Below are 14,009 nucleotides of genomic sequence, written 5' to 3'. Positions count from 1 at the left end.
AGTAGGGATATAAAATGGATAAGATTCTTGGTTTAATGAAAAAAACAAACCAAACAGAAATTATAACTCTGACAACTAATTACTGACTACATCAGCAGAGTTGTTATATACAAAATATACAACTTTTAAAAAATAACTAAAATTGTTAAGTGGGTATCAGTTTATAATAGAGCAGGAAGCTAATAACCTGCTAAACACACTTAACACACTTTTGACTTACTTTTCTATTTCACAGTTTTTTCTTAGAAATACTCCATATAAATTCTTCCTAGAATGAATCTTGTTCCAATTATAAACTGTCACAATATCATGGTATGAAGTCATTTAAATATGAAACAATATAATACAGTGGTTAAAAGCACTGGCTCGGCAGCCAGACTGTTCAGTTCCACGCCCCATCAATTACCAGCAATGCAACCTTCAGCAAGTTACTTTAACTTCATTGTTCCTTAAGGTCCTCATGTGTAAAATGGTGATAATGATTAAATGATCTCATATATGTGAGAAGGGTTAGAACAGTGCCCGGCACGTAGAAAATACTATATAAGTGTGTTGTCATTATTTAAGTATTTACCCATAAGGTTCTCAATGTGTAGATTCAAGGGTTCATTTGAAAGAAAAATGTTTATGAAAATGTATATAAAGTCAGAAGTTTTTCCAGTCTCTGTAAACATTAACTAAAAGTAAATAAAATCAATTTTCATGAATACACTAAAATAAATTCTTATTTTATTTATTGTTGACACAGAGTCTTGCTCTGTCACCCAGGCTGGAGTGCAATGATGAGATCTCAGCTCACTGCAACCTCTGCCTTCCAGCTTCAAGCGATTCTACTGCTGCAGCCTCCCAAGTAGCTGGGACTACAGGCATGCACCACCATGCCCAGCTAATTTTTGTATTTTTAGTAGAGATGGGTTTTCACCATGTTGGCCAGGCTGGTCTTGAACTCCCAACCTCAAGTGATCTGCCTACCTCAGCCTCCCAAAGCGCTGAGATTACAGGCATGAGCCACTGCACCTGGACTACAATAAATTCTTTCTTCAAAAATTTCTTTAAAAATGTCACAAATAAAAGAAGACTTAATATGAGGCTTTTCTATTAAAATAGTAACAAACTCTACAGTGAATGCATATAATAAAATGCTTGTATGTATTTACTGAATGTCTATAATAAAATGGTTATAAGATATTCATCTAGTCACTACAAAATACACTGTACATTCAATCCATTAAGTAGAAAAATGTTCTGGAAATAATCACCTCAATAGCATCATCATACATCTTTCTTGCCTCATGGTCTGTTTTATCTGACATCAACCATGCTTTCAGTAAGTATTCATAAAAACTGTCTCCCAGGCCACCGACAGATGTATGATCTGTAACAAAGGAGAAAACAGAAGGATAGAGGTAAAGGCAAGGGAAGACAAGACAAATAAAGTAACATTTTCAATTATAATGACTATGTTAGAGGTCAATAATTTTAAAATTACATTGACAACCCTATTTCCAACATACTTCAAATTTAGTCCCATAAGTAATCACACATAATCACTTTCCTCTATATGTGTATCCAATTTGCTAGAAAATCTTTTTTCTCTGGATGTGGTGCTTCACATAATTAGTAGTCTTTTTCTTGAATTACAGTTTGTTCACTGTCATAGAGCCAAACTTTTCCAGAATTGATAATTACCTTTTATATATTAATAGCTTTAAATAAATAAGTTATGTCTAAATATGAAAGCTCAACTTAAAGCTGATGTTAAGCAAAAAGAGCTCACTCTTAGACATGTTCCTATACAATGGTTAATGGTAATTCCTAAGCCAAAGATAATAAATTAAAATACATCTACAAAAAGAAAAAAAGCCCAAGAATTCCTTTATAATATCACCTTGTATAACATAAGTAGCTGTTGACTTGCTCCCCTTGATTACTATTCATACAAATTTTAGTACACACAGGCATACCTCAGAGATACTCCAAGTTTGTTTCCAGACTACTGCAATGTAGCAAATATTGCAACAAAGTGAGTCACACAAACTTTTTGGTTTCCCAGTAGGTATAAAAGTTGTGTTGACAGCACTATGTTTAAATAAACAATGTTCAAATCTTAATTTTAAAAATACTTTATTGCTAAAAATACAAATGATCTGACTTTCAGCAAGCCATACTCTTTTTTGATGGTGGAGGGTCTTGCCTTGATGATGATGGTTGCTGACTGATCAGGGTGGTGGCTGCTGAAGGCTGGGGTGGCCGGGGCAATTTCTTAAAATGAGACAACAATAAAGTCTGCTGTATTGATTGATTCTTCCTGTTTGATTTCTCTGCAAGACGAAAGATCTCTCTGTAGCTTGTGGTGCTGTTTGATAGCATTTTGTCCACAGTAAAAATTCTTTCAAACTTGGAGGCCACTCTCATATCGTGACACCGCTGCATCAACTAAATTTACGTAGTATTCTAAATCCTTATTGTCATTTCGACAATGTTCACAGCTTCTTCACCAGGAGTAGATTCCATCTCAAGAAACCATTTTCTTTGCGCATCTGTTAAGAAGCAACTCCTCATCCATTCAAGTCTTATCATAAGACTGCAGTAACTCAGTCCTATCTTCAGGCCCCACTTCTAATTCTGGTTCTCTTGCTATTTCCACCACATCTACAGTTACTTCCTCCACTTGAGTTTGAACCCCTCAAAATCACCCATGAGGACTGGAATCAAATTCTTCCAAACTCCTGTTAATGTTGATACTTTGACCTCCTCCCATGAATCACAAATGTTCTTAATGGCATCTAGAATAGTGACTCCTTTCCCGAAGGTTTTCCATTTACTTTGCTGAGATCTGTCAGAGGTATCACTACATATGGCAGCTATAGCCTTACAAAATGCAATCCTTAAATAAGACTTGAGAGTCTGAATCACTCTTTGACCCATGGGCTACAGAATGGATATTGTTAGCAGGCATGAAACCAACATTAATCTCCTTGGGCATCTTCACTGTAGAAAATGGGTGACCAGGTGCATTGTCAATGAGCAGTAATATTTTGAAAGAGATCTTTTTTGCTTAGCAGTTCTCAACCGTGTGCTTAAAATATTCAGTAAACTCTGCCATCAACAGATGTGCTCTCAACTGAACTTTGTTGTTCCATTTACAGACCACACAGAGAGTAGATGTAGCAAAATTCTTAGAGGCCCTAGGATTTTCAGAATGGTAAATGAGCACTGGCTTCAAATTAAAATCAACAGCTGCATTAGCCCCCCAACAAGAGTCAGCCTGTCCTTGAAAGCCAAGCATTGACTTCTCTTCATCTATGAGATGGCATCTTCTTCCAGTAGAAACCTGTTCCATCTACATTGAAAATCTGTTGTTTAGTGTAGCTGCCTTCATCAATTAACTTAGTTAGTTCTTCTGGAAAAAAAAAAATCTTCTGGATCACTTGCTGCAGTTCTTCCATCAGCATTTGCTGCTTCACCTGTCACCTTTATGTTTTGGAGGCAGCTTCCTTCTTTAAACCTCATAAACCAACCTCTGTAAGCCTCAAACTCTTCTCCTACAGCTTCCTCACCTCTCTTAGCATTCACAGAATTGAAGAGAGCTAGAGCCTTGCTCTGGATGATGCTTTGGCTTCAGGGAATGTTGTAGCTGGTTTGGTCTTCTACCCAGACCATTCAGACTTTTCCCATGCCTGCAATATGGCTATTTTGTTTTCTCATTATTCATGTGTTCACTGGCATAGCATTTTTAATTTCCTTCAAGAACTTTTCCTTTCCTTTCACAATCTGCCTAACTGGTGCAAGAGGCTTAGCCTTTGGCCTGTCTTGGCTTTTGACATGCCTTCCTCACTAAGCTTAATTACATCTAGCTTTTGATGAAAAGTGAGAGACATATGACCCTTTTACCTGGAATATTTAGAGGCCATTGAAAGATTAATATTGATGCATACTAGGTGTACATTATAGGGTTATTAATTGGCCTTATATTAATATTGTTGTCTTTCAAAGAATAGGGAGGCCAAAGGAGAGAGACAGGGAAATGGCTAGTTGGTAGAGCAGTCAGAACACACACAACATAATTTATTAAGTTTGTCATTTTCTATGGGTGCTGTTCATGCTGCCCAAAACAAACACAATAATAATATCAAAGATCACTGATTACGGATCACTATAACATACATAATACTAAGGAAAAAATTTGAAATATTCCAAGAATTACCAAAATGTGACCCAGAGACACAAAGCGAACACATGCTGTCAAAAAAATGATGCTGACGGATTTGCTCAGCACAGGGTAATCACAAATCTGCAATTTGCAAACACACACACACACCAAACCCTGCAATATCTGTGAAGTGCAGTAAAGCAAAGCATATAGCTAAGCATATAAACATATGGGTATGCCTATATTTGTTTGTCCTAGATATATTCTTACTTCATCCCACCTATACTTTTAAACCTATCCAATTTGACACTACAGCTCCCAAGGCAACCACACTCCTTTATCCTGGATTTTCTACAAACCCTGCCCTATATCCTTGAACTCTGCTTCAAAACTGACATCTTCCTCTCTGCATTAAAAAAAAAAAAAGTACATTTCTTATAACCCTCATTCATTCATACAGTAATATCCCTGGTTTTTAAATTGGTGAGGAAAAGACAGATTATTCAGTCATTTATGGCAAAAACTGGCTATCCATTATGGGAAAGAAAAAGCATACTAATATTCATATATTTAGCTCACAAAATACATTTGTGGATGATTAATGATTTAAAAGTAAAATGCAAAAGAATAAGTTTCCAGAACAAAATATAAGAACATATCTGGTCTTCCTAAGTAAATGATCTTAAGCGAAATACAAAATGAAGGAGTCATAAAGGAAAAATGGATAGCTTTGTAAGTTAAAGCTAAAAGACAAATAAATCTAAAAGACTAGAAATTGGAGAAGAAATTTGCAACATACATAACAAGAAAAGGATTACTCTCATAAACGACGACTCCTGACAAATAAGGAAAATTAAAATAGGGTACACACAACAAAAAAAGAAACATCAATTTATAATTAACATAAGAAAGGATGCCCAATTTCACTAGTGATCAGAAAAAGGCAAATTAAAACAGTGAGATTCCATTTTTGTCCATTAGATCAGTGAACATTTTAAAAGACTGATAATATCCAATGTTGGCAAGATTATGGTTCCCAGTTGTTGAAACTGAAGGACAATTTTGCAGAAGCTAACAAAATTTAACCTAGGAATTGTAGTTCTGGAATTATCCTATAACAATATTTGCAGAAATATACAAATATAGATATAAAAAAACTTAATCAGAATCATTTTCATTAATAAAAAACTAAAGATAACCTGAAATGTTTAGGGAGGAGGCTAAGTTACGATATAAACATACTATGGAGGACTGCACAATCATTAAAGAGAATCAGGGTGAATCTATAATCCGACACTAAAAGATATCTATTATATGCTGTTGAGTGGGCAGAAGGAGCAAATTTCAGAATTATCTATATAGTTTGATACTTCTCAAAATGTGTTTTTAAAGAATGTTGGTGTATACATAGAAAAGATTTGATCTCAAACTCCTGGGCTAAGCGATGCTCTAAGGAAGGAGCCCTTCGATTTTAACTTTAGACACTTACAATTATCTAAATACATGTAACTTATATAATTAAAAATCACCTTTCGTTGTAGAAAGTAATAAATGGGGGAAAAGAGCTATCATTCACCTTAAGCAGTATGTCTGCTAATATTCCCATAATTCACTTTTACCTCATCTCAAATGCTATTACTTCTCACTTCTTTTTTTAATTTAATGCTAAGTGTATAATTTTGATGTTTACACATGTATATACCAACAAAGCCACAACCAAGATAAAACTATAGTACATTTCTGGCATCATAAAAGTTTTCCTCATGTGGCCTTCACAGTCAATACCTAATGATACCATTTTTTTCTAATTTCTATTATCACCATAAATTTGTTTTGCCAGGTTTTGAACACTATATAAAATGGCCATTTGCAGCCGGGTATGGTGGCTCACGCCTGCAATCCCAGCACTTCGGGAGGCCGAGGTGATCAGATCACTTGAGGTCAGGAGTTCCATACCAGCCTGGCCAACATGGGGAAACCCCATCTCTACTAAAAATACAAAAATTAGCCAGGCATGGTGGTGCACCCCTGTAATCCCAGCTACTTGGGAGGCTGAGGCATGAGAATACCTTGAACCCAGGAGGCAGAAGTTGCAACAATTGCAACACTGCACTCCAGCCTAGGCAATAAAGTGAGACTCTGTCTCAAGAAAAAAAAAAAAGCCATTTGCTTTCAACTAAGATTAATGATATTCTTTATTTTCCATCTAAATATCTAAAAGGACACCTCTGCTTTATGAAAGCTTCCTGAATGTCGAACATTAAGTGGCTGGGTATTACAGAAGTCACTTGGAGGAGTAGAAGACAGGGCAATAATAAGATGTCTTATTCTACATTTCAGATAGAACAAGAAATTCACAATTAAATTTTGAATAGCTTTCCATATTCATCATACTTACATTAATAATTTTATAAGGATGGTAATATATGATGGATTTATACAATAGATTATAGTTAGAAGCTAAATTAATTCTAACAAATTGACACATTTTATAATCACAAAAAAATCATAAAAGTTAACACATAACTTGTAAAATATTAAAACAATACAGAAATGAATAGAGTAGATAGAGAGAGTCCCTTATACTTAATGGGCATTTGGGATGGGGTAAAGGTTAGTGGTACCTTTTCGGCACATTTTTTGGTAATGAACAAGAGAGCAGTGATTTTACATTTTAACTATTTTAAAATATGTATATATCAAAACAACTATGACAAAATATTCCCATCAATATTACAACCTCTATTTTGCGGTTATGTTAAAATGTCTTGACTCATTCAGTGACGCTACCATCTTATCAGCTGCCCAGTCTTTTCTTAGACATCAACTGCGTAAAATCATGCTACATTTTAGTTGTCCTTATGTTTTAACTACGACTTTCTTGTATAGCTTTTAGTTTTCTCCAGATTTTCTAACTGGTTTCCTATTGTCTCCCATCACTTTCCCTAATCATTTATTGTATCCTAGCCTATCAACCATGTTACTTATACTGAGTCACCCCTCGCTCCTTACTCCGCTAGAGACCTTCCTCCCAATCTGGTCATTTTCTAGGCATACTCCACAGCTGTCATCTTGCCACTTCTCTTTTCTTGCTTTCCAGAGTTATGCCTATTACTTCTTCAGTCCTAAGTCTTTGTCTACACCTGTTTTACTGAATCACAGTCTGAAATAACTTCCCACAAAAGTGTGTGGGATGCAAACCCTTTCATCCGAAAATGTCATTGCTATGCTCTCTCACTTAATTTTATTTCACACGGGTATCAAATTTAAGGTTGGAAATAATTTTCCCCCAGAGCTTCTTGAAAGTACCATTCCAATACCTTCTAACATCCAGTATAATTGATAAGAAATCTGATGTTATTTTTAATAGGCTTAATATGTTCCCAATCTTACTTCCTCACACTCAGCTCTCTTCTCCAAGGTTTAGAATCTTCACTTAAACACTGATTAAATTTAGGTATAGTCTTTTTTTTATTTGTTTGTTCTTACAGTCGTTGTGCTAGGTACAATGTGCTAGGTACAAACTAAAGATCAGTATCTTTCATCTCTGGGAAAAATCTTTTCTACTATTTCTTTGATATTTTCTGTACTCCACTTTCTCAGTTATCTCCTCTGAATTGCTCATTAATTGGAAATTGAACCTCCTGGACTGAGTTTCTATTATTTTCTCTCAAATTTTAGTCTTTTGTTCTCCCTGTATATTCCAGGAACTTTATTAAATCAATTTTATCTTTAGTCTCTTCACTGAAGCTTTAATGTCAGCAATCATACTTTTAATCTGAACTCTTTTTTCATTCTCTAATTGCTTCCTTTTCATAGCATCCTATTTTTACTCTATGAATATAACTTCTCCGAGTTATTTGACTAAAATGGAGAATTAAAAATGTTTATAGAATTGTCTGTCTCCTGTGGGATCCCTTTTTTGATTATATTTTTTACTGTGAAATTTAACATGTATACAGAAAAGCATATAAAACATAAATGTTCTCCTTATTATAGAGAATACTTGTATAACCCACAGTCAGAACAATACCTTCCATGTATCCCACAAAATCATAATTCCCACCCACCAAAAAAGTAACCAATATCTTAACTTTTGGGGTAACTACTTCTTTGAATTTTTAATACATTTACCATCTGATACCCTCTCCCAATTACTATGAGCTTATTTTGCCTATTGGTATATTTAATATATTAATTAAATGTAACCGTATTGTCATGTCCAGCTTCTATAGCTCAAGATTCAACCATGTTGTTATATGTAACTATGTATCATTTATTTGCATTTCTGTATAATATCCCACTGTAGTAGTCAACCATTATTTAATTATCCGTGCTTAAGAATAAAGTTCTGGGTAGCTAGTGTGGGTTTCCTCTACTGAATAGCAGGTGTTCCTCCACTGAGTAGACCTAATTGTCACTAATTCTATCCCCTGAGTGGGAATACTGACTGGCTGCTTTCTATGTAGAATACTTTGAGGAAGGATGGGCTAACTGGTAGGCTTTCAGAATCAGGAATGGATATTGCGGGACTGTGGACCTGGTTAAATTTCACAATGAAGGGAGACTTTATTTTGGGAAACTAACATCCATATTGAAAGCTTTAACTTTCCTCAGTGAAATCATGTGATTTTTAAAAAAGAGGGTTGTATAGTTATTCTAGTGGTAAATACCAGGGATGGAGGTGGAACATAAGGATTTCAGGTAGAGCCCATGTTCCATATAACAACCTTGAATAAATATCTGGTTTTTGCTGTACTTTGAATATATTTGTTTACTGGTATCTATTGTTTATGAACCCAAAATCTCTCTGCGATTCCATCAGTTACCTTTCCTGTAGTCCCTCTGTAGCCATTCCCAGCCACTCTATGTTCTGCAAATTTGTTGAAATATCTTGTCCATTATTACCTCCCGCTTGCCTTCAAATCTTTTTATTATTATGAGTTTATGCCTATTTATAAATATTTATCTACTTTCATTTCATTATGGTCTCAAGAAAGATGAATGGCCACAGTGGTGACGTTATAGTTCAGTCTTCTTCCATGAAGCAGAAGTACTACTATAACCTTATCAAGTTCACTACTTCTTTGATAACTGCAATTAATTAATACTATACATGTTTAACTTCTTATTCCTCTGTCTCATAATCTGCTCCCATTGTTTGTCCTATCACGAATAAAAACCAAAGCACATGGAAGTTAAAGGAATCTTGGTTTAATTCCTGTATTTATTTATGGTATGGAACTTGTAAGTTTATAACCACTTTGTTATTCAAGATGATTTTACATAGAAAACCTTTTTAAAATGTGTTGCACAGAAAAACCTTTGAAAAATCATAAAACATTTAACCCTTGAACACAGATTTGAACTGCGTGGATCCACTTACACGTGAATTTTTAAAAATAAATATATTGAAATTATCTTTAAGATTTCCAACAATGTGGAAAAACACATAGACAAGCCACATGGCCTAGAAATAGAGAAAATACTAAGAAAAAGTTGAGTGTGTCATGAATGAATAACATATGTGTAGATACTAGCCTATTTTACCATTTAGTATCATGAAATATATACAAATCTATTATAAAAAGTTAAAATGTATCAAAACTTACATATACACAGACATACATGGTGCCATTGATAGTCAAGAGAAATGTAAAGAAATGTAAAGATGCAGTATTAAATCATAAATGTGTAAGATTTATTGCAGTACATACTTTACTACTGTAATAATTTCACAGACACCTCTTTTTGCTATGCAGTGAACTCAAGTGTTAAGAGCATCCACTTAAAACAACTTGTGACACTAATCATCTCCGTGTCTTCAGTAAATTGCATATTGCAGTAAAAAGTGATTTCTCATGGTTCTTGTGTATTTTTCATTGTTTGGCACAGTAGTGTAAACCTTCAAAAACACCATGGGACCCATATGAAGTGCCACTAGCAATCTGAAAGTGTTCCCAAGAAGCAGCGAAAAGTCATGATATTACAACAAAAAGTTGGACTGTTTGATTTGTACCGTAGATTGAGGTTTGCCACTGTAGTTGCCACCATTTGACACAGACTATTCATCTTGTAAACAGACAACATAAATTTACAACATCAATAAACACAGTACAGTACTGTGTATGTATTTTCTCTTCCTTATGATTTTCCTCATGACATTTTATTTTCTCTGGCTTACTTTAAGAATACAGTATATAATATATATAACATACAAAATATGCACTAGTTGACTATGTTATTGGTAAGACTTCTGGGTCAACGGTAGGCTATTAGTAGTTAACTTCTGGGGGAGTCAAAAGTTATATGTGAAGTTTTGATTACACAAGGGGTTGGTGACTCTAACCCCTCTGTGTTGTTCAAGGGTCAACTGTGGTTATACAATGATTATTTGTCAAGATGCTCTTAAAAGTTGATGCAAAATCCCACCCCATACCTGAAACACATACCAATGATAAACTAGGTATTGATGGAACGCATCTCAAAATAATAAGAGCTATTTATGACAAACCCACAGCCAATAGCATACTGAATGGGCAAAAACTGGAAGCATTCCCTTTGAAAACTGGCACAAGACAAGGATGCCCTCTCTCACCACTCCTATTCAACACAGTGTTGGAAGTTCTGGCCAGGGCAATCAGGCAAGAGAAAGACATAAAGGGGATTCAATTAGGAAATGAAGTCAAATTGTCCCTGTTTGCAGATGACATGATTGTATGTTTAGAAAACCCCATCGTCTCAGCCCAAAATCTCCTTAAGCTGATAAGCAACTTTAGCAAAGTCTCAGGATACAAAATCAATGTGCAAAAACCACAAGCATTTATGTACACCACTAACAGACAAATTGAGACCCAAATCATGAGTGAACTCCCATTTGCAATTGCTACAAAGAGAATAAAATACCTAAGAATCCAACTTACAAGGGATGTGAAGGACCTCTTCAAGGAGAACTACAAACCACTGCTCAACTAAATAAAAGAGGACACAAACAAATGGAAGAATATTCCATGCTCATTGATAGGAAGAACCAATATCATGAAAATGGCCATATTGCCCAAAGTAATTTATAGATTCAATGCCATCTCCATCAAGCTACCAATGACTTTCTTCACAGAAATGGAAAAAACTACTTTAAAGTTCATATGGAACCAAAAATGAGCCTGCATTGCCAAGACAATCCTAAGCAAAAAAGAACAAAGCTGGAGACATCACGCTACCTGACTTCAAACTGTACTATAAGGCTACAGTAACCAAAACAGCATGGTATTGGTACCAGAACAGATATATAGACCAATGGAAGAGAAAGAGGCCTCAGAAATAACACCACACATCTACAACCATCTGACCTTTGACAAACCTGACAAAAACAAGAAACGGGGAAAGGATTCCCTATTTAATAAATGGTGCTGGGAAAACTGGCTAGCCATATGTAGAAAGCTAAAACTGGATGCCTTCCTTACATCTCATACAAAAATTAATTCAAGATAGATTAAAGACTTAAACCTAAGACCTAAAACCATAAAAATCCTAGAAGAAAACCTAGGCAGTACCATTCAGGATATAGGCATGGGAAGGACTTCATGACTAAAACACCAAAAGCAATGGCAACAAAACCCAAAATAGACAAATGGGATCTAATTAAACTAAAGAAGTTCTGCATGGCAAAAGAAACTACCATCAGAGTGAACAGGCAACCTACAGAATGAGAGAAAAGTTTTGCAATCTACCCATCTGACAAGCGGCTAATATCCAGAATCTACAAATAACTGAAACAAATTTACAAGAAAAAAAACAACCCCATCAAAAAGTGGGCAAAGGACATGAACAGACACTTCTCAAAACAGTCTTCTTTTGAGACATATATATATGTCTGTATATGCAGCCAACAGACACATGAAAAAATGCTCATCATCACTGGTCATCAGAGAAATGCAAATCAAAACCACAATGAGATACCATCTCACGCAAGTTAGAATGGCAATCATTAAAAAGTCAGGAAACAACAGATGCTGTGGAGGATGTGGAAAAATAGGAACACTTTTACACTGTTGGTGGGAGTGTAAATTAGTTCAACCATTGTGGAAGACAGTGTCACAATTCCTCAGTGATCTAGAACTAGAATTACCAGTTGACACAGCAATCCCATTACTGGGTATCTACCCAAAGGATTATAAATCATGCTACTGTAAAGACATACGATGAGTTGTAAATGATGAGTTGATGGGTACAGCAAACCAACATGTCACATGTATACCTATGTATCAAACCTGCACGTGTGCACATGTACCCTAGAACATATATATATATACCATTCTAAGCTAGTGGGCCATATAACAACAGGCCACAGGCTGGTCTCCCATAGTTTGCTAATTGCTGATTTGGATGTCACCAATATATAGGGCAAATTTTGTCATCCTGTAAAAAGAGATGAGGTTGGTGAGGCAAAATGGAAAGGGTTAGAGGAAAAATTTCTAGGAATATCAACATTTAAGAAGCTGTGTAAAGAACATGAAACAAATTTCCATCCTTTGAAACTGGACTGGCCTTGCATTTTGCTTTGTTTAACTGAATCTGGTAAAACGTAACAGTGTGCCAATTTCAATCCTAAGCCTCAAGAAGCCTTGCATGCTCCACTTCTTTTTGTGGAACTGTCACTGCTATGTAAAAAGCATGGTATCTCCTGATAGATGATGAGACCACATGAAGCAGAGCTGAGTCCTCCCCAGTGGGGCCAAGCTAGCCTTCAACCAACTTGTCATCTACCTGCAGACACATGAACAAACCCAGATAAGATAAGCAAAGCCCAAGCCAGATCAGCACAATCACTCAGGCAACCTGTTGATTCCAGAGAAATAAAAAATTGTTTTAAGCTACTAAATTTTAGAGGGGTTTGTTATACAGCAATACCTAGTACATTGTCCTTTTTTTGGACTAGTCTATAGGACAGTAAGAGGGTCAAATTATTTTTAGTGAAGTGATGGGGAGCAGAGCCCAGAATGCAATGTATTGAGAAGTGAACAGAAGGCAAACAAGAAAAATAGACTATTCCTTTTTTTTTTTAAATAGGCTTTACCAAGACATGAAGAAGAGGTACAGAATATTTGCCAGAAGGAATCTATGGCATTGAAAAACAGCTGAAGTAGAGAGAGGAACCTACTGGCTATGAGAAAGGAACCAAGAAGTTTAATATAGCATAAGTAAATGCAAACACCAAAAAAGAAAAAGTTCAAGAGTTGAGAGAAGATAGGATCCAGACAGAGCACAGGTCAATGGATAAATACTGGGCAGAACAGTGGATGCTGGATTCTCTGAGACTGGAGAAACAGAAGATCAAGTGGGCAAATAAATGAGTTGATAGGTAAAGAGATTTCTTGCAGAAGGATCTTTTCTTTCATCTTGACTTAGGTCATCTGGGTGGGGTTGAGGGAAAGGTGTAGGTAACGAATCATTAGAAACTCCTAGAGGAAGTGTTCTAAAAATTAAAGCAAAAAATCTAAGAGAATAGAATGGAGTGTGCAAAAAGCAATAATGAACAGAGGGATTAACTCTTTGAACCTCAAGTTCATGATAAGGCTAGGCAATGGGGTAGTGAAAGTACACAAGTTTTCATGTTGTTCAGAGGGAAGATACAGTAATGATTAAGTCTAGATGTTGTTAGAAAAAATATAAACAAGATATAAGTTAAAATTCAAGGGCAACTGTTAGAAAAAGATGGAAATATACATATATGCAAATACTCAAATGAGTAAAAAAATGAGGCAGCATGGGGTAGGATATTTTAAGAATGCCCAGTAAATAGGAGGAAAAATAACATAATAGGAATTGACTTCTTTTTAAAAAAGTGCTTCTGGCT

The 14,009-nt window shown here is 35.4% G+C and overlaps 1 protein-coding gene across 1 annotated transcript in view; it reads right to left on the bottom strand.

The window, feature by feature from the left end:
* MAN1A2 (mannosidase alpha class 1A member 2) overlaps positions 1-14,009 on the bottom strand; it is a 159,534-nt gene that overhangs the window by 34,338 nt on the left and 111,187 nt on the right. The window contains exon 9 of the mRNA XM_004026429.5: positions 1,260-1,375. Within this exon, the coding sequence (XP_004026478.1) occupies positions 1,260-1,375 (116 nt within the window). The remainder of the gene's footprint in view (positions 1-1,259; positions 1,376-14,009) is intronic.

Source organism: Gorilla gorilla, chromosome 1, assembly GCF_029281585.2.
Source record: "Gorilla gorilla gorilla isolate KB3781 chromosome 1, NHGRI_mGorGor1-v2.1_pri, whole genome shotgun sequence".
Lineage (NCBI taxonomy): Eukaryota > Metazoa > Chordata > Mammalia > Primates > Hominidae > Gorilla > Gorilla gorilla.
This window is presented reverse-complemented; position numbering and strand designations above follow the sequence as displayed.